Source organism: Sciurus vulgaris, assembly GCF_902686455.1.
Source record: "Sciurus vulgaris genome assembly, chromosome: 10".
In the NCBI taxonomy this organism is placed as follows: domain Eukaryota; kingdom Metazoa; phylum Chordata; class Mammalia; order Rodentia; family Sciuridae; genus Sciurus; species Sciurus vulgaris.
The window spans coordinates 115,154,923-115,176,846 of NC_136470.1; the positions used below are offsets into that span (position 1 = coordinate 115,154,923).

A 21,924-nucleotide genomic window follows, 5' to 3' on the forward strand; every position below is an offset into this window, starting at 1 on the left:
GTTGCTTAGGGACTCACTATATTGCTGAGACTGACCTTGAATTTGTAATCCTCCCAGCTCAACTTCCTAAATCACTGGGATTACAGGTGTGAGCCACCAGACCCAGCAATGATTGGCTTTAGTATGCTAAATCAAACCTTTTAACTCAGATAAATCCCACTTGGTCATGAGGTATTATCATTTTAATATATTGTTGGATTTGATTTGTTAAAATTTTGTTCATATATATAGGTTCATGAAAAGTATTTTATTTTCTCATAATGGGCTTTTAGAATGAGTTTGGAAGTAGTCTGTCTTCAAAATTTCAGAAGAGCTTGTGTAGAACTGATAGTATTTCCTATTTAATATTTGATTTTAATATTTAGCATAATTTAGCAGTGAAGGCATCTGGGCCTGGAGTTTTCTTTATGGGAATGTTTTAAGCTCCAATTTCTATCTGTTTAATAGGTTTTTGCATTCCCAGAGTTGCTGGGATAACAGGCATATGCCAATGTGCATATAGTACAATGCCAATTGCCAATTGGCTCCACAGCACAATTTATAATATCAAAAACAGTAAATTAACATGAGCATAATGATATTAACTAATCTATATATCTTATTCAAATTTTGGCATTTTCACATTAACTCCGCTTCTGTTCAGGGATTGCACATTAATTTTTCTTAGTCTCCTCCTATCTGTGACAATTTCTCATTCTTTAATGACCGCAACACTTTTGAAGAGTACTAGTGGTTATTTTCTAGGATATTTCTGAATTTGGGTATCTTGTGTTTCCTCATGATTAGACGGAGGCCATTTATTCTGGGCAGCAACCTCAGTTCTCCTCAGTTCATCATATCACGGGGTATATGTCTTGTTTGTTTTAGTTGTCAATGAACCTTTGATTTTGTTTACTTATATGTGGTGCTGAGACTCAAACCCAGTGTTTCAAACATGCTAGGCAAGAGCTCTACCACTGAGCTACAACCCCAGCCCTATGTCTTGTTACTAGTAATTTAACTTTGACCACTTGGTTAGGGTGGTATATGTCAGGCTTTTCCAATGTAAAACTCTTTTTTCCTCTTCTAATTTATGAGCATTTTACGTGTAGGTGCTTTGAGACTCTCTAAATGATCCTGCTTCTTACCGTACTTACCCCCCTAATTTTAGGATCCATGATGGTTCTTGCTTGCAACAATTATTACTACTAATTATTATTACTGTGTTGTGTGCCTACTAGACATATTGTTTCCATCATTCCTCCTATATTTATTAATTAAAAGGAATTAGAGTTCCATAAGGAAGAACAGTCCCTTCATACCCTTCTATCAATCTAGGATGAATTTATGATTATTTTGCTTAAATTCTTCTAGACTTGGCCACTGGGACTCCTTTAAAGTTGGTTCTTCAAGTACTTTTGACATGTACTCCCATTATTTTTGACTATTTCTTTACTATCTATCACAGGATTTACTTTTCCTGTCCCTACTCAGAAGCCAATCATTTTACCAAAGAACTCTGCTTCTTTTAATTATGGAAATGGTAATTAGAAAAATTAAGATGGTAGAGTCAGATATACTGATTGCTACAGAAGTTTCATTGCTTTTAAGCCCTTTTAGCAGACAGAGCTAGGAAATAAATGTAAGAATACTAGCCCATCTATTTATTGCCATACATATAGATGTTTCAAAAACTCAACCAAGCTAAGGAAAAGTACCAATAATGACCAAGGCAATGTGACACACACTTATAATCCCAGCAGCTCAGAAGGCTAAGATAGGAGGATCACAGGTTCGAAGCCAGCCTGAGCAACTTAGCAAGGCTGTAAGCAACCTAGTAAGACCCTGTCTCAAAATAAAAGATAAAAAGGGCTTGGATGAAAAAAAAAAAAAAAAAAGGGCTTGGATGTGTCTCAGTGGTTAAGCACCCTTGGGTTCAATCCCCAGTACCAAAAATAAAGAAAAAAATAAATTAAGTGAGGTATGGTAATTGGAAATATTTCCAGAGCAGAACACTTATATGGGATGATCAGGAAAGGAGTATCTGGGGAGATATAGGACTAAATGATAAGCAGCAGTTGTGGACAAAAGGCATTGGAAAGAACATCCCAAGCAAAGTAAAGACCCTAAGATTTAAATTTAAAAAAAAAAAAAGGCCTGGTATATTCTAAAAACTGTTTCACCTCTTTTGGCCAATTAAGAGTTAAAGAAACAAAGAGTTAAAGAAACACAAGGCAAGGTAGCCAAGACTGCAAACCCAGCTACTCCAGAGACTGAGATAAGAGGATAGCAAGTTCAATACCAGCCCCAACAATTAAGCAAGATCCTGTCCCAAAAAACAAATAAAAAGGAATAGAAATATACTTCAGTGGTAGAATGACCCTGGATTCAATCCCCAGTAACATCCCCCCCCATCAAAAAAATTTAAGAAACGACCAAATTCAAAAATGATCAAACGGGGTTGGGCTCAGTGGTAGAGTGCTTGCCTATCATGTGTGAGACTCTGGGTTCAATCCTCAGTACCACATAAAAATAAATAAATAAAATAATGGTATTTTGTCCATCCACAACTAAAAAAAATCCAAAATAAAAAAAAAAAATGATCAAATGACTTGAGTAAACATTTCTCTAAGAAGATCTATTATACAAATAGTCAACAGACACATGAAAACATGCTTATTAACAGCAACCACTGGGGAAATGAAAATCACAGGCACAATCAGAGTTCACTCATACCTACTAGTATGGCTAAGAAAAGAGAAAAGAAGAAAAGAACAGCACTCTCTGCTTCCTAATCATCATGTGAGCTGCTTCCCTCCACCACACTCTTCCACCATAAAGTTCTGTCTCACCTTGAGCCCCAAGGAATGGGGCTAGTTGTATATGGACTGAGACCCCTGAAACTGTGAGTTCCCAAATAAACTTTTCTTCTACAAAAAAAAAAAAAAAAAAAAAAAAAAAAAAAGGAGAGAGAAATAGGAAGCCTCATACACTACTACTGAGAATGTAAAAATGTATGACCACGGTGGAAAAGAGTTTAGCAATTCCTCAAAAAGGTAAATTACAGGACTAGGTGTGTCACTCAGCAGCAGAACACTTGCCTAGCAGACATGAGGCCTTCGATTCAATTCCCAACACCAGTGAAAAAAATATTTTTTAAAAAGCAGAATCTAAAAAAAAGACTTAACTTACCATGGGCAATCATAAAAATGTACAAACACAATGATAAGGATCAGATGTTAAAATAAAATGACTCGCTCCAGGATAATATTCACAGGGTTCTTTCTACAAAATTAACTCATTTTAAAAAATTTTTAGTTATAGATGACACAATACCTCTACTATTTTATTTATTTTTATGTGGTGCTGAGGATCAAACTCAGTGCCTAACCCGTGCTAGGCAAGCACTCTACCACTGAGCTACAACTCCAGCCTCTTAAGTTACTTTTTAAAACAAATTATTTTTCCATCAAAATGTTAAAGGACTTCCAAGCCCTAGAAACTTCCATAAATTCATTCCCCCAGCACACACAAAGGAGCCACAGAGCCCTTCTGCCAGTTGTTCAACTGCCTTAACCTGGAAAGCATCAATTCGTCCTTCTCTGGGGCCAGAAACTTTTTTCTTTTCCTGCTTCTCTGCTTATCTGAGAAAATTTTTTTTCCCCTTCTGGTAGTGGCAGTTGAACTCAGAGGCACTTTAACATTAAGCCATATGCCCAGCCCTTTTTATTTCTTATTTTGAGACAGGGTCTCACTAAATTGCACAGGATAGACTCATATCTGCGATCCTCCTGCTTCAGCCTCCAGAGTCACTGGGATTACAGGCATGCACCACCATGCTTACCTCCAAACAGGAAATCTTGAAGACAGCAGTGGGTCTCCAAGCTGACTTTTTCTCAGCTTTACAAATTAGTAAGTTCAATTTTCAAGGTCTAAAGACCTTTACAACACTTTCAGCTTCTAATTTTGCCTTGTTTAAGTGACTTAGCTGCTTTGACACCAGAGAGAAGATAATCGCATCACATGGTAAACAAAACAAGTACAACTGAGTTTATAAGGCCACAGATGCTATATGCTCACAAAAATAGCCAATAACTAACCTTTGTATTCAGGGGTGAACTCCTTCATTTCAGGAGGGAGGGACTCGTAGAAGCGCTGTTCCCGGGAGATGAGGGGCTTGCACACAGTGTGGTCGTCGTAGCGCATCATGCTGCTGTGTCCACCCACCTGGTGGATGAAGGGCTCCAGGAGAACTCCCCGGTCTCCAGCCCGACTTGCGTTCTTGCCATACTGCCCCACTTCCATGGTTTGACAAACACACATTGCGTTGGGGCCCAGTTGCACACTGAGGGCAGAGGATGCAGCACATGGGCCACAAAAGGAGAGCTAGGTAGAAGGCTCTGGCAAGTTGAAGGCCAATGGTTACAGTCCACTCAGCTTATTGTTCTGTCCTACAGAAAAGAAGACAGGAAAGGAGAATCAAAATATCTGGCAAAGGCTGGGGATATAGCTCAGTGGCAGAGCACTTACCTAGCACATGTGAGGCCTTGGGTTTGATTCCCAGCACCACCAAAGCCACAACCAAAATAAATAAATAGATAGATAGATAGATAGATAGATAAATGGCAAATCTCAGTTTCCTTAGAGCGACCTGAGAGCACAGCCTATTTTGTTTCCTACTGTATGTATCTCCAGCATATACAACATGTCTAGCACATGAGAGCAGTTGCAAATTTTTGTTGAATAATGCAACTTTGGTCTCCTCCATCTATCTTTCTGTGCACAGAGGCCCACCTTCTCTTCTTTCCTTAGATCCCTTCTAGGTTCTCAAAGGATTTGATTTTAAGCTACAGAATGTTACAGCCACCAGGAAAGGCAACTACCTCAGTTTACTTCTCATTGAAAGATAAGGGATTAGAAAAAAAACAAATAGAAATTTATTCTGTTCAGGAGCTCTTCCTAACTCAAGAGAAGGGTTTTTGCCTTACAAATCAGGTCACATTAGCATTCCAATTTCTCTGCTAAAGGTGCCAAGAATCATATAGGAAAAGTCATTCCTAGTGAGTTGCTTTTCACAGAGGAATTCAGATTTCAGATTTCTTCTACCTTAAATCTATGGCTATCAACTTATAATGATGTCTAACACCACACAGCTTCCTTTCTGTCTCACTTATAACAACCAATGGAGCAGGGGAAAAAATTTGTACCCAAACAAAAATGTCAATTTTCTCTCAAGAAAATTAAAACTGTTGCCAGCTTCTTAATTCTGAATGTATTTTCAAATTAGGAATGTACTAGGCAAGACTACATCTAAAAGATTAAGACCAAAAGAGAAAAATAAAGCACTGGTAGAGTAGGAATATGGTCTTACTGTAAGATATAAAGCATTGTTTTCTAGACCTCATAATTACAGACAAATGGGCTATATAGGAACATCACTATAAAACTACAAAATCTTAACTCAAAGCTGCCTGCCTAAGTCAGATGTGGTGGTACACACCTATATTCCCATGTTTTTTAGCCCAGTTATCTACTCTCTAGTCCTCTTTCAGAACAAAGCATCTCCCTGCTGCAGGAAGCTCTCCTAGTTTTCATTCTCTCTAAACCCAAGTCTGATCCACACTTCCAGAGTTCCCATGGTGCACTATGCTAACTCTACTGCAGCAATACACCACTGTACTGTCAATTATTCATCTATCATCACCACCAAACCATTCTTTCTTAATTCCATCCAGAGTCGAAGGCAATTCCTAGCACAGTTAAATGCTAAAACAAAGATCTGTCAGAATGAAATTAAATCATTCCAGGCACGACAGTGAGTAAAGTACAACATAAAAATAACAAATTGTAAGAGCCAACATGGCAGAAAGTGGGGAAACAATTGTAGAGGTCCTGTTCCCCAAAGACGGTCTGGTCAGGGTCTCTGGAGGCACCAATTATGACAGTGGACTCTAGTCAGTACAGTCCATTCATTGGCTCTTGCCCTGGCCCTGGTCAGGTTAAAAGAGATCTCTCTGGCTGAGCTTCTCCCTGGGATCTAGGGTTACCAGGAGAGTGCTAAACTTCCCTAGCGTGGGTCACTGGTGGCTGGAAAAAAGAGGGTCAATAGTGCCAGATAGTCCAGAAGAACTGAGCAGGAGGAGGGTCAAGGAAAGAGTTATTCCCTGGACTCAGAAATGCAAGGCAACTTCCACTGCTTTCCACAGAACTGAGAGGCAGAAGTCCAATTTCCAATCAGATCTATACTTTTGATACTTTGTTTCCATATGATGTCCACATAAAGCCATGGGTAGCACTTGTGTATCTGAAATGTTTTCCTAAAAGTAAACACATAAAATTTATCACTTTTTTATAACTTTGCTTTGGAATTACTTTTTAAATAAACCTAGCCAAAAAAAGGGGTGCCCAGAACCCTCTCACTCTTTGTGAAGCCCTGCTTACGAAGTGTATAGCCTTGTAAGTCAGTGAACTTTTCCAAGTTTCCTCACCTATATAAAAGACATGACCTCCGCTAAACCTATGGGATCTGCAGAGGGAGCTGGGTCTTGATTTTCCTAGTGCATAATCTTTGACATACCAGAAACAGAGCTCTGACTCATCCGATCAGAGGTTGCACTTAAAGTCTGGTATCCACAGAGGCAACTGTGGAAACCACTGAGAGGGCTGCAGATGCTGATGTATTGGCTACCTAAATAAGTCCCTCTCTGCCACTTTCTCACTAATAAGAGTCCCAATCATGATCAGGTATAGCCTAACCTCCAGGAAATAGGAAACTACATTCAGACTCAGAGAGAATCTTGAACAGTAACACCATTCTTAAGAGAGGCTGATTTAGGAAAGGGCATGTGGCATCTCATGTTCAATGAATATGAGGGGAAACTTGTCATGGGTTCTCTGGGAAAATTATCTTGCTCCTACAGCATCATCATAGAGTTGTCCCTCTTCTTCCTTTGGCTATTGCTCTGTTTGGGTGTGATATTTGAGACTGCTGCAGATACCTTGTCACCCTAAAAGATACTACCCTCAAGACAAGGCTAATATGCAGAACAGAAAGACAGAAAAGTGGGGGCCCCCTCTGGTATCACTGAAGCACCTGAAGTCTGGTTATGTAACTGAATAAATTTCCCACTGTGCACAGTGGCACACACTGTGACTCAGACAACTGTGTCAAGATAATGACAAATTTGAGACCAGACCCTATATCAAAATAAAAAAAAAAAAAATGTGTGGGACACGGTGGCACACACCTGTAATCCCAGTGACTCAGCAGGCTGAGGCAGGAAGATCATGAATTCAAAGTTGGTCTCAGAAAGACCCTGACCCTGAAAAAAGGACAGGGGATGTGGCTCAGTGGTTAAGTGCCCCTGGGTTCAATCTCCAGTCCCCCCCCCCCCAAAAAAAAAAAAAAGAGGTGAATAAGTTTTCTGATGACAAGGCAACTTTGAAACTTCCAACAACTAAAGAACAAACCCATCACTGGCAACAAAAAGCTTATCCTCCTCATTCCCAAGATGAAAAATGTAGCTTTATAATCTTTATTATTATTATTACTATTATTATTTGTTTAACATGTATTAATTATACACACAAAGAGGTTCAGTGTGGTACTTCCACACAGGCATACAGCATGTACCAATCAAATCCAACTTCCCTTTATCTACCCCATCCCACTTGTTTTTAACTTTCAGCCAATAAACTATTATACCCAAATTAAAAGGTATCAAAAATCGTCAACAATTGGAAAGGGAGAAAATTACAGCTAAGCGCCAAAGGCTCAGGAAGAATACTAGTGGACTTAAGGATTTCTCTCTCTCACTTTTTTTTTTTTTTCTTGGTACCAGGGTACTGAACCCAGGGGTGCTTTACCACTGAGCCACATCCCCAGGCCCTTTTTATTTTTTATTTTTAGGCAGGGCCTTCCTAAATAGTTGAGCCTGGTTTTGAATTTGGGATCCTCCTGCCTCAGCCTCCTGAGCCACTGGGATTACAGGGGTGTGCCACCGTGCCCATCTTTCCAATCTTTTCTACACTTAAAAACAAATTAAAGCACAGCATAAAGAAAAACTTCAGAATTCTTTAAAAGCTAGAAAGTATTCAAAAAAAATAATGTCAGATAACTGAAATCATGAGAGTCTCTGATTTGTTTGGTTTTGTTTTGCCAGGGTTTAAGCTTAACAAAAGAGAAAAGTATATGTTTGGGGAGGTTTCTGGGGTTTGTAAATGACTCCAAAGACTAGTCACAAATTTCTCTGGGAAAACTACATATAGGAGTCTATTTCCTATATGGCATAAATGAAGATTAACTATTTGGTTTATAATACAGTGGTGTTTCTGCTATCTGAAATTCATATTGTTCAAATAACATACCACAAAATCTTTGGTTATAACAATAGTAACAGGGGCTGGGGACATAGCTCAGTTGGTAGAGTGCTTGCCTTACAAGCACAAGACCCCTGGATTCAATCCCCAGCACCGCAAAAAAAAAAAAAAAAAAAAAAAAAAAAAAAAAACCCACAATAATAACAGTTGGTTGTTATATTAATATCAATTTAAAAAAACACTTCCATTTTAAAAAGTAGGAACAATTAGGCAATGCCCCCTGCAAATATTACAGGAGCTTATTTAGGAGGAAAAACAAGTATGATAAAACAATCTACACATGGTAAATATTTCACAAAACTACCATTCATTTAAATATATTAGGATTTGTGACCTTTTTTCTTGTGTAAATCACTTTGCTTTGTAATTAACACAGCTCAGAAAAAGAAAAAGAAATTCTCCCTTATTCCCCAAAATGTTCTTTTTTCCTTCAGTGCAACTGCAGTTCCTCATTTTGCTATTTCTTCAATTAAACCCGTCACCTACTCCTCTCACCAGGCAGCAGGGACTCATGCAGTGAATGACATCTGTTTCAAACCTGAGCCACAGGAGCAGACAGAATCTTCCCTTCCTCTGTAATTTCTAAGGCATGTAAATAGTACAACAACAGGAACAGAAAGGAATTTAGTAGCTTAACACCATGTCAAGAGACTAGGAGGGAATAAAGGTAAAGACTAAATCCTACCCCATCTCCTCACCCCTACCCAGGTACTAGAGATTGAACCCATGGGCACTCTACACTGAGCTACATCTCCAGCCCTTTTTATTATTTGAGATAGGGTCTGGCTAAGTTGTCCAGGCTGTCCTTGAACTTGTGATCCTCCTGCCTCAGCCTCCTGTGTTACTGAGCTTACAGGTATGTGCTTTTGCACCTGCTGGTGCCACTTCTTGAAGTTACTGCTAAGCTGGACAAGGAGGAATAAACAGCAAAAGGCAAATCAAAAACTGAATTGTTTAAGTTTCCCTAAGTTTCTGTGAGAGAAGTACTTTACATAAGCAATAGTTTCAAATCCTTTCTCAAGAATCTGTGCTCCAGACTGGGGGGTACAGCTCAGTGGTAGAACACATGGCTAGCATGCATGAGGTCATGGGTTTAAAAAAAAAAAAAAAAAAAAATCGATGTCCCAAATGAGCCCATGTTTAAAATGGCTTAGCACTCCAATCACCAATAGCCCCTGCTGAACTTTAAGTACCTGCAGCTCCATTCAAACGACAAAGTGTCTCTCCCATAGAAGCACTGGAAGAAAAAGAGATGGCCAGGTTTATCCTCTACTCTACTCTAGAACTAACTACTAATTAGGAAGACTCTAGAAGATCCTTTTACAACTGTGATCCTTCTATAGGCCACAACTTGATATATTTCCCAGTGACCCTGAATGCTCCTACTCTTGTCACTGTCAGTGGCTCTAGAACTTTCCACACAAAGCCACTGCCTTCAACATCTTCAACCTCATCAGCTCTCTGAGCTTTTTGGGTCCCATGCCACCACAAAGATCATGGTCACCACAGTTTTCCTGATCATGTTGTGCAACATGGCCACCAGCAGTAATATCCTGGCATGACAACAGCCATTCTGGGCATTTTCCTGCACAATATGACCAAATAGCCAAATACAGCAAGAAGTACTTTCTCCTTGTCATGACTAAAGACTTGAGTAATAAGACATGTTATAAAAAATCACTGGAGAAATCTCAGCATACAAACATCAATTTGGCTAGACAACACTTAGCAGATTCCTTTTAGGGTGTCCAACAGAGTTACTCAAACCTGCAGTGTAAACCATTATGGTGCACAAAGCATAAAGGATGGGAGAAACAGTTTTGTCCTCCACCTATCCCCCACCAGTACTGGAAAATATTGATAAATAATTAAATTCAGATGAGGGGAAGGTGTATAATAACCAAGTGTCTCTCTGAGTTTCCAGGCCTCCTAAGTACTTCCTCACGCAGGGAATCCTAACTGTAAGAACAGGAGGACATGCCTCTAGTGAGGAGGGCTAAAAGCTCTGGGTAGAGAGGAATCTAAATGGAGCTTTGGGTTTAATGTGTTTCTTCCTGGAGTCCATCATCTGAGAATTGTGTCACTACAGAAAACATGGCCAAATTCTACCCTCCTGTGTATAATTAGTCCCAAGTAATATATACCCATGCTACCTATCTTACTCTGCTTTCCAAATAATACTAAGATTTTCTCCTGAGAGGCCAGGGTGATTTCTTGAGAGTCAAGGAGGATGGTGCTTAAACATTACAAAGTAGTGGGCTGGGGATATAGCTCAGTTGGTAGAGTGCTTGCCTTGCAAGTACAAGGCTCTGGGTTCAATCCCCAGCACTGCCCCCCCCCCCCCAAAAAAAAAAGAAAAAAAAAATTACAAAGTAGCCACTTTAATTTCACAGTTCAGATGTGGCTAGGAACATTTTTGAGATTTCATCCAGTTTCTAAGACTAGTGGTCATGTGTTATGACAAATGAAAAGCATATGAAAAATGAAAAGCAACTACAACTGATTTCTACAGCCCAATTTCCTTGACATACAAGTTTGAAGCAGCAGACGTCAGAGCTGAAGGGAAATTTGTAATCTCTCTTCTCAATGCCCCTTTCTTCCATTGTCTCCTGTCTTCACTGGGGCACTTAAGAGTATTAAAAGGAAAAAAAAAAAAAAAAAAAAAAAGAGTATTAAAAGAAGTAGGCCAGGCACAGTGGTGCATGCCTATAATCCCAGAGGCTTGGGGACTGAGGCAAGAGAATCATGAGTTCAAAGCCAGCCTCAGCAATGTAGCAACATCCTGTCTCTAAATAAAATATAAAAAGGAGATGTGCTCAGTGGTTAAGTGCCTGTGAGTTCAATCCCTATACTTCCAAAACAAATAAAAAACCTATAGGAGCAGCATCCATAGGAAATCATGCTCAATGTCTCAAACTCTGCTTTCAGATTACTTGTTCTCTCTTTACCATTTCTGTGATGATTCGGTAGAGTATTTGGTAAAAAAAAATCTTGTTCTTGCTTTTCTATGGAATAGTGTGTAGGATGTGTATACTGAATTGAAAATTAATTTACTTTTAAACATTTAAAAATAAAGTTCTGCCAGGCATGGTGGTAAACACCTGTAATCCCAATGGCTCAGGAGACTGAAGCAGGAGGATTGCAAGTTTAAGGCCAGCCTCAGCAACTTAACAAAGCCCTAAGAAACCTAAAGTTTTGAAACCCTGTCTCAAAATTTAAAACATAGAGCTGAAGATGTAGCTCAGTGGTAAAACATCCCTGGGTTTAAGCCCCTGTCCAAAAAAATAAAGTTTCTACTAGTAAAATTTAACACATGTCCATATATAGTATTAAAACTCCTGTCTAATGGACATAATCTTAAAAATGGAAATGAATGAATCAAGAATATTATTAAATATGTATTCATTAGACTACTGTGTTTTGATTAGCATGTCTGTTTTTATTGGATTATTCACATTAGGGTCTGAATCAGGTCCTAGGGGAGGCAGGAAAAGCATATCACCTAGGCTTTGGTTTGCCAAAATAGATAATTGTGCTTCCGCAAAATCATACTGCAATTAAAGTAATATAACCCAGTAGATAAATCCTACACAATACAGTAAATAAATAGATAAATCTTACACAATAAATACAATAAATAAATAAATTCTCCTGTCTTTACTGGGGCACTTAAGAGTACTAAAAGGAAAAAAAAAAAAAAAGAGTATTAAAAGAAGTAGGCCAGGCACAGTGGTGCATGCCTGTAATCCCAGAGGCTTGGAGACTGAGGCAGGAGAATCATGAGTTCAAAGCCAGCCTCAGCAATGTAGCAACATCCTGTCTCTACATCCTGTCTGTGGTTTCAATCCTTTCTGTCTTATCACAAAAGGACCAATGGGCTTGGCTTGTGGGGTTTTCAGGGATAGCTTCCTTTTTGTCAACACTTTCAATGGCCTCATGAATAGGTATGACATCTGAGGAGAGGGAGAGGCACTTTTTTTGGTACCAGGGATTGAACTCAGGGGCACTTAACCACTAAGCCACATCCCCAATCCAATTCTGTATTTTATTTAGAGACAGGGTTCTCACTGAGTTGCTTAGTGCCTCACTTTTGCTGAAACTGAGCCACTGAGATCACAGGCCTGTGCCACCACACCTGGCAGAGTGGCAAGTTTTTTAAATTTTTTAGGTGTAAATGGACACAATACCTCTATTTTATTTATTTATGTGGTGCTGAGGACCAAACCTAGTGCCTCACACATGCGAATCCAGTGCTCCACCACTGAACTACAACCCAAGCCCAAGAGTGGCAGATTTTTTAAATTAATTTTTATTAGTATAATTATACAAAATAGTGGGATTCACTATGATCTACTCATACATGCACATAATTTGGTCAATTTCACTCCCCACTATCTCCCTCCTCCCTTCCCCATCCCCCTTCCTCTACTCTACTGATCTCTCTTCTAATTCCTTTTCTTTTTTTGATAGACCTTTATTTTACTCATTTATTTATATGAGGTGAGAGAATGGAACCCAGTGCCTCACACATGCTAGTCAAGCGCTCTACCACTGAGCCACAATCCCAGACCCCTCTTTTCTAATTTCATGAGATCACCCCTACTTTCTTTTTTCCCCTTTCTCTCTAGCTTCCACATATAAGAGAAAACATACAACTCTTGACTTTCTGAAGTCTGGCTTATTTTGCTAACAAAATGCTCTCAATTTCCATCCATTTTCCAGCAAATGACATAATTTCATTCTTCTTCATGGCTGAATAAAACTTTCATTGTGTATATATACCACATTTTCTTTGTCCATAAAATTGATTCCGTAATTTGGCTGTGTGAAAATCATGGGATTGCATGTATCCTGTGTTAACCAGCTTGTCTCTGCTGCCACCAAAATACCTGAGAAGAACAACTTAGAGAAAGAAAAGTTTAATTTGGGCTCACCGTTTCAAAAGCTCAGTTAATGGTCTGCTGGCTCCATTACTCTTGAGCCTGAGATTGGCCAGCTTCATTACTCTGGCAGAAGGGCATGGTGGAAGAAAGCTGCTTAGTTCATGGCAGCCAAGAAGCAGAGAGAGGAGTCAAGAACGAAATATATAATCCCAAAGGACACAACCCCAATGACCTGCTTTCTCCAGCCACACCCCACCTGCCTACAGTTACCACCCAGTAATCAATTCAAATTATTAACCCATCACATGGATCAGTTCACAGATTAGGTCACAGCTCTCAAAATCTAATCATTTCACTTCTGAACATTCCTGCATCGTCCATCACATGAGTTTATTGGAGGACACCTCATATCCAAAGCATAACATAATATGCTGACTTAAATTCTTTAGGATAAATATCAAAGAGTAGTATAGCTGGGTCATATGGTGGTGCTCTTTCCAGTTTGAGGAACCACCTCACTGATTTCCATAATGAGTTTAGGGCTGGAGTTGTGGCTCAGTGGTAGAGCTCTCGCTTGGCATAATGAGTTTAACTAATTTACAATACCAATGGTGTATATGTATTCCTTTTCCCCCACATCCTTGTCTGTATTTACTATTATTTGTAAATACTAAATATTTGTAGATGAATGCCATTCTATACGGAGATGAAATCTCAGTATAGCTCTGATATGCATTTCCCTGACTGCTAAAGACATGGAACATTTTTCCATATACTTGTTGCCCATTTGTATTTATTTTTTTAAATTTTTTTAGTCATAGATGAATACAATACCTTTATTTTTTTTTTCTTTTCTTTTATTTATTTATTTTTATGTAGTGCTGAGGATCAAACCCAGTGCCTCACTCATGCTAGGTGAGCACTCTATCACTGAGACACAACCCCAGCCCTGCATTTCTTCTTTTGAGAAATACCTGTTTTACCCATTTATTAATTGGGTTATTGGGGGTTTTTTTGGAGGGCAGGTGCTTTTCAGAAATGTGGATGCAAGAGTAAGAAAGGCTCAGGTGACAGTAATACTGATGATTGATATTCCCCCATTCAGAAAGGAAAAATGCTTCAATTAGTTATTTTGACTACTGGAAGGTTACATTAAAATGGTTAAAATCTTGTCAGCTTATCAGTTATCAGAATTCCTCTGGAGTTCACAGCTTTCTACCATGGTGCCTATAAGTTTATGCTCCCTGAGCTACAGTACAATCTGTTTCTTCTGTGTGTTTTAAAACATTTTGGTTCCACATTTTAACATAATTATTGCATACAATAAGAAGGAGACTAACCTATGAAAAGAACTTGCTGAGATTTGCAAATTGGGCTTTTCTTACTGTTAAACTGCAACAAATGGAAATAAATTTGCACTACAAAAATGTTAGTTACAACAGTTTGGTTGACCTTCTAATTACTGCAACCAACTCCTTGAATACACAACTGAACTCCAAATGAATTATCTCTACTCAAGCAAAATGAAGTTTCTAATGTTGCTGAAATTTGTATATTAATTTGTTTTCTTTTTTCTTTCTTTCTTTTTGGTATTAGGGATCCAACTAGGGACACTTAACCATTGAGATATGTCCCCAGCCCTTTTGATTTTTTATTTTGAGCCTCGCTAAGTTGCTCAGGCCTTCCTAAATTGCATGCCTCCTGCCTCAGCCTCCCAAGTTGCTGGGATTAAAGACATGAGCCACCATGCCTAGCTATTTTCCTTTTTCAAAGCAAGAACTGCTGGTGAGATGAAATGACTTTTAGGCTTTACAGTTTATGGTTTGCAAACTAATAAATGGAATATTTAATTCTGTAAAACAAATTAAAATAAAATGTGATGTATATGTATAAATATAGGCATATGTATATAGGTATATATGTATAAAAAATGGAATATACAAAAATGAAAACTACTACCACACTCAATACAGATGAATCTTTGAAATGTTACTGTAAATTAAGCTAGACAACTGAATCTTTAATGTATAAAATTAATTACTACCTTCAACAATACTCTACTAATTTCCCAGCATATTAAGGAACTAAATGTAGAAAATAAAACTTCAAGCATGGCATGATGTAGCAAGAAAATATTCTAGACATCACAGTTCATGTAGTATAGTTCTATTTATACAAAATTCAAAATAACAAAGAACACAACAGTGGTACTCTAGTAAAATACTGATTGACAGGAGGCACACATGAGACATGGGTAATTACTATAAATACTCACTGAGCTGTGCAAGCTAATTGTGAAATGTCACTATAAGTTAATAGCATCCCTCTCTATATATCAGCCAAAAAAAATTAGGAAATGAAAGCTGTTTAAATATATCCCATTCACAACAGCAACCAAGACTATACAATATCTGTATTTTTTTTTTTTTTTTTTTTTCTTGTTTTGCTACTAGGGATTGAATCCAGGGGCACTTATCACTGAGCCATATCCCTGGCACTTTTTAATTTTTTTTATTTAGAGACAAGGTTTCATTAAGTTGCTTTAAAGTCTAAGTTGCCGAGGCTCGCTTTGAACTTGAGATCCTTCTGCCTCAGTCTCCCAAGCCACTGGATTATAGGCGTGCATCACCACACCTGGCTATCTTTAATTTTTAAAATATTATGCTAAACCAATAAAAAAAAAGTTCCTGAAAGATCTAAAAGAAGATATGTGTGTGAGAAAGCACTTAATATTGAAATACAATGTGATTTCAATTAAAATCCAAGAGAATTTTCCTTTCATCTGCAGTGCTAGAGACTGAATCCAAGGCCTCATGACTTAAAAACAAAGAATGAGGGACAGAGGTGTAGCTCAGTAGTGGAATCCTTACCAGGTTTTAATCCCCAGCACCTCAAAAAACAAAAACAAAAACAGTCTGATATTTTGGAAGAAAGACAGACAGACTCAACAAACATTGGGAGTGGGGTGTGTAAACTGAGGTGGTATTTAAAACCCCATTCCTATCAACTGGAAAAAGACACTTTATGTCATAAATGGAGCTAAAAAACTGGATCTGAATGGATAAAATTACTATTACTACCTCCAACAATACTCTAATAATTTCCCAACATATGAAGGAATGTAATGTACATAAAACTTTAAGGTAATTAGGAAAAAAATGTAATGCCTTTTGACAACAGAGTACAGAAAATTCCATAAACAGGACATACAAGACACAAACCAAAATGGAAAGCTCTGGCAAAATAGGTTGTATTAAAATTATTTAAGTGTTAGCATCTTTTATTGAGATAAATTTATATACTGCAAAATTCACTCACTTTGAGTGTACAGTGAAATGACTTTTAATAAATTTACAAAGTTGTACAATCATCACCACAATCCAATTTTAAAAACATATCTATCACCCCACTTACAATCCACATTCCCACCTCTAGCCACATTAAAATTATTTTTTGTATGAGAGAATTACAAGTGAAGATAATGGAAAAAGGCAATTCATAAAAGAGGAGCTGGTCAATAAATATGAACCCCTTTACAAGTAATCAGGAAAACACAAATTAAAATGAGAAACTGTTTTAACTCCCATAAGACTGGCAAAGAAAAAAACATTTAAACATAATAAGCACTGGCCAGCCAAGGAGAAATATATCCTCTCCTATTATTTTCAGCAACCCAAAACTAAAGACACAACTCCACAACCCAGCACATACCTAAGATAACAAATTCAAGTATATTTACTGCACCACTGTCATAAAAGAAAAATGGGAAACCACCTAAGATGTACATCAAAGGGGAAATGGATAAATGGGTATAATCATAAAACTTCACAGTATTGAATCATTGATCCATGTAAGTCAACATAAATAAATTTTGAAACCAAACTGGAAGATACAAGCTAAAAAATGGCATTTGTGCAGAGCGTGGTGGCACATGCCTGTACTCTCAGCTACATGGGAGGCTGAGGCAGGAGTACTGCAAGTTCAAGGCCAGCCTTGGCAACTTAATAAGACTAATCTCAAAATAAAAAGGACTGAGGATGTAGCTCAGTGGTAGGGCATTTGTCTAGCATGTAGAAGGCACTAGGTTCAATCCCTAGTACCTTAAAAAAAAAAAATCATTTCTAGTATGATGTCATTATAATTTTTAATATATAAAAATAATATACATGAATTTTTGAACACATACCTATATATTGATTAACAATGATATGGAATGGAGAGATATGCACCACCTTTAGAGGAGGAAAGGAAGGAACTGGTATCCAGGAAAAAATGAAAATATTAGCTATATAATAATTTTTTATTTTTTAAAAAATTTGAAACAAGCCTAGCATGGTGGCACTTGCTTACGGCAGCTTGGAAGGCTGAGGCAAGAGGATCACAAGTTTAAGGCCAGTCTCAGCAATTTAGTTAGACCCTACTGTTTCAAAAAATAAAAAGGACTGGGGCTGTAGCTCAGAGGTAAAGTACACCTAGATTCAATTCCTAGGAGGGAAAAAAGTTTGAAATATGACAAAATATACACACTTAAAAGCTGGGTCAAGTGTGTTGATATTATTCTCTGAATTTACATTTAATCAAAACAAAACCTCTACAGTGCTAAAAGTGTGATGTCAACAAACATCAAACAACAGGGAAAGAACACTACTAGAAAGCTTCCAAAGTGGGCTATGAATATCATCACAGTTCCCTGGGAGGTGGAAAGAAATTGTTTTAACTCTTCACTTGACCTCAAGCATCACTCTCTTATTTTCCTCAATATACTTTGGACATGATATACATTAGTTATTGGTGATGTCCACTGTTTATTATAATGATGTCAGCTCCATGAAGGTAAAGTTCTTTGTTTTGTTCACTATACATTATTCTAAGTGACCAGAACAGTGCCTGGCACAGGACAGGCACACAATAAATATAGCTAAATAAGTAAGTATATGTATATTTATGAAGTATAAAACATACACAGAAAGAATAGGACAGACATGTAACAGGAAAACTGTTCATAAAGGAACTGGTCTTTTTTTAAAAATTCTTAAGGTTGTAAACCAAAAAGATATATAAACTTCTAATCTAGGCCTACCAAAACTAGAACAAAGAGGTAATGTGGCTTTACAAAGAACAAAGGGTGTTGGCCATGTGACGAAGAGCAACAACAACAAAAACAAAATTTGGAAGAAAAAAGAAACCATGGTTGGGTGCAGTGACACACACCAGTAATCCCAAGGGTTCGAAAGGCTGAGACAAGAGGATTGCAAGTTCAAAGCCACTGAAATATACTCCCAGCCTTGATATATTTAGAAAAGGTAATAGAAATACTGGATTTATAGACCAATTTTTAATGGATTTAAGGATTGTGAGTTCAAAGTCAGCCTCAGCAACAGTGAGGTGCTAAGCAACTCAGGGAGACCCTATCTCTAAATAAATTACAAAATAGGGCTGGAGATGTGGCTCAGTGGTTGAGGGCCCCCGAGTTCAATTCCCAGTAACAATACATACATACATACATACATACATACATACATAAACAAATAAAGGAACCATGAAGAAAAGTTCTTTATTTCAATGATACAAAAGAGAAACAAAGCTGGGAGAAATCAGGGAGACACAAATAATCTCAACTACAAACAATGAACCAGATCAAAGAATATGTTGAACGCAATTTAGCAGATACTATGTAAGTGATTTTTTGGTTTGTCTGTTTTCAACAATACAGCAAGACTAGAAAGAGGCAATGAATAAAAAGTCTTGGCAAAGAAAAAGGAACTATCAGATATGATAGTGAACAAGTCAAGACTATTAAAGTAGGAAGGCACTGTCCCCCCATAAGCAATTCTAAGACAATATCTGGTCACCACATTCTTCAGTCACACACTCAAAAGGCAAGCACTCTAAGAAGCTTGATTAAAATTCTAAATTCTGTGGCCAACATATTTTGATGGTCTCAGGTTAACCACATGGGTTTGATAAGCAATCATTTTAGCAAGTGAAGCTTTCTTAGTATCTTCACATTTCAAAGGTATATTTGCAAATTTCCTCAAAATCTCATTAAAAATTTGTCTATAAATCCAGTATTTCTATTACTTTTTCTAAATATATCAATGCTGGGGGTATATTTCAGTGGTAGAATGCTTGAGCATGCACAAAGCCCTGGATTTGATCCCTAGGACTGCCAACAAAAAAACTAATTAAACTAAATACATCCACTTAAGCATTAAAATTATCATGACAAAACATCGTGTTCTTTAAAAAATAATGAAATTTATTTGCTTTTTGAGATGGGGGTCTCACTACACTGCCCAGCTGGTCTCAAACTTTTGGGTTCAAGTGATCCTCCTGTTTCAACCTCCCAAGTAACTGGGACAATAAGTGCACATCACTGCACCTGGGTTTTGTTGTTTGCTTGTTTTGAGATTGAGTTGCCCAGGCTGGTCTGGAACTGGCAATCCTCCTGCTTCAGCCTGCTTCAGCCTCCCAATACTGGAATTACAGCACTTCATGCTAAGTAAAATTATGGCAATAGTATTTTGGGTTTTGGTGAATGTGTCTGGTTTGCTTTTTACTATTTGATACAATCCAAGGGAAAACAGCAAAATTACTCTGATTCAAAGAGCACGATGAGCTGGGCACCGTGGAGCAAGTTTGTAATCCCAGTGGCTCAGGAGGCTCACAATTTCAAAACCAGCCTCAGCAACATAGCAAGGCACTGACTAAAGCAAGACTTGTCTCTAAATAAAACATAAAAAAGGGCTGGGGATGTGGTTCAGTGGTTAAGCACCTCTGGGTTCAATGCCTGGTAACAAAAAAACAAAACAAAACAAAAAAAAACACCCCACGTTGAACCATTAAGTCACCTACAGAAACACACATACACAGTTTCAGTTGTACAGCTCTTGATTTTATGAAGACTAATTCTAATTAATTTCAGAAATAAATAATCATTGATATGGACAGGAAGAGATACAGAGAATTTACAGACAAAAACAAACATGAAAGTATGTATGCTCTCAAAAGCAAGTAACCAAGGGAACCTAATCTAATGCTTTCTTAAAACAAAGTCCATTCTTGCCTTTTGCGTATGAGACTGCAGACACTGATATAATAGTTAGTCTTGCCAGGCACGGTGGTGCAGGCCTGTAATCCCAGAGATTTAGGAGGCTGAGGGATTCCAAGTCCAAGGCCAGCCTCAGCAATTTAGTGAGACCTTGTTTCAAAATGAAAAACAATAAGGGTTGGGGATGTGGCTCAGTGGTAAAGTGCCCCTGGATTAAATTCCCAGTACCATTAAAAAAAAAAAAAAAAAGTTATGAGGGTGAGAGAGCAATCTGCCTTTCCCCACCCTCATGGACTGTGTCAAATGGATATGACAGGGCTGGGGAGATAGCTCAGTCGGTAGAATGCTTGCCTTGCAAGCACAAGGCCCTGGGTTCGATCCCCAGCACCGCAAAAAAAAAAAAAAAAAAAAAAAAAATGGATATGACAAACCTTTCCTTTGAGGAGGAGGAAAATGTAGGGACTATCCCTGATCTATGGCTGCCAATCTGAGTCTGCCCTCCCAATCTCCCAAGGACTGGCATTTCCCTTACCAAGATGCCAGAAGACTGTATAGAGGCCTGGCACAATCTGGGAGATTTGACACAAAAAAGAGAAAAGGTTTAATGGATTCTACTTTATCATTTGTTCCCAGGTAAGAGATGAGAATTTGTTTTTTTGTTTTTATTTTGTTTTTGGTACCAGGGATTGAACCCAGGGGCACTTAATCACTGAGCCATATTCCTAGTCCTTTTTGTTTTATTTTGAGACAGGGCCTTGCTAAGTTGCTGAGGCTGGTTTTGAACTCACAATCCTCCTACCTCAGCCTCCCAAATCACTGGGATTAGAAGGATTGTTTAAGATTCCCAGGTCCTATGCCAGGAACTAAGGAACAACATCATGAGGCCACCTGGATGAACAGGGAGCAAGGGGGAAAGGAAACTTTGCAGGAGATCTGAGATATGCCAGCCCATTAAGGAACAGCCAGAATAGAATTAATTTAGGACAAGCAGAGAAGCTACAGTTCAGTGAGCCTTGTTCCTATTTTTATTTTATTGAATTTCTTAAAGATTAGAAACTTGTGTTTCCTGAGATAAATTTTTTAGTAAAGGTCCTTTTGAAAATGGCTGTCTCGACTGTGCTTCAAAGTCCAGGAGGGGGTATTCAAGGACAGAATTTTAAGAAAAGAAAATGGGTGCAGTGGTATGCACCTGTAGTTCCAGCTTCTCAGGAGACTGAGGCAAGAGAATGACTTAAGCCCAAGAATAAAAGACCAGCCTGGGCAACTTAGTGAGGTCCTGTCTCAAAAAGAAGGGAGAGGTAAAAAGTGATACAGGGAAAATCAAAATAAAAGAAGCAAAAGAAAGGAGAAACAAAGGCGCCCATCCTTCTCACCTGAAACATTCTCTGCTTACAAGTATGCTTTAACAAGCAGCTACAGGAAAACCTGTGATGTAACTAGTCAGTAAAGGTGAGCCATATCTGAATCAGCCAAGTCCTAAACCCAAGTATGGTCAAATCTAGAAAGCACACATGTAGAAGGATGAGATAAATGGTTCCAAAACAAACACAAAAATCAAAGAATACTTAAAACTATCTAAACCTCTACCATATAGAATTGGGTACTTCCTGAACTCATTTCCTGCATTAAGCC

General features: G+C 38.1%; 1 protein-coding gene across 1 annotated transcript in view; it reads right to left on the reverse strand.

The window, feature by feature from the left end:
• The window catches only part of IP6K1 (inositol hexakisphosphate kinase 1), a 62,139-nt gene that overhangs the window by 14,765 nt on the left and 25,450 nt on the right, over positions 1 to 21,924 (reverse strand). Inside the window, exon 2 of the mRNA XM_079155578.1 lies at positions 4,080 to 4,430. Within this exon, the coding sequence (XP_079011704.1) occupies positions 4,080 to 4,302 (223 nt within the window). The 5' untranslated portion in view covers positions 4,303 to 4,430. The remainder of the gene's footprint in view (positions 1 to 4,079; positions 4,431 to 21,924) is intronic.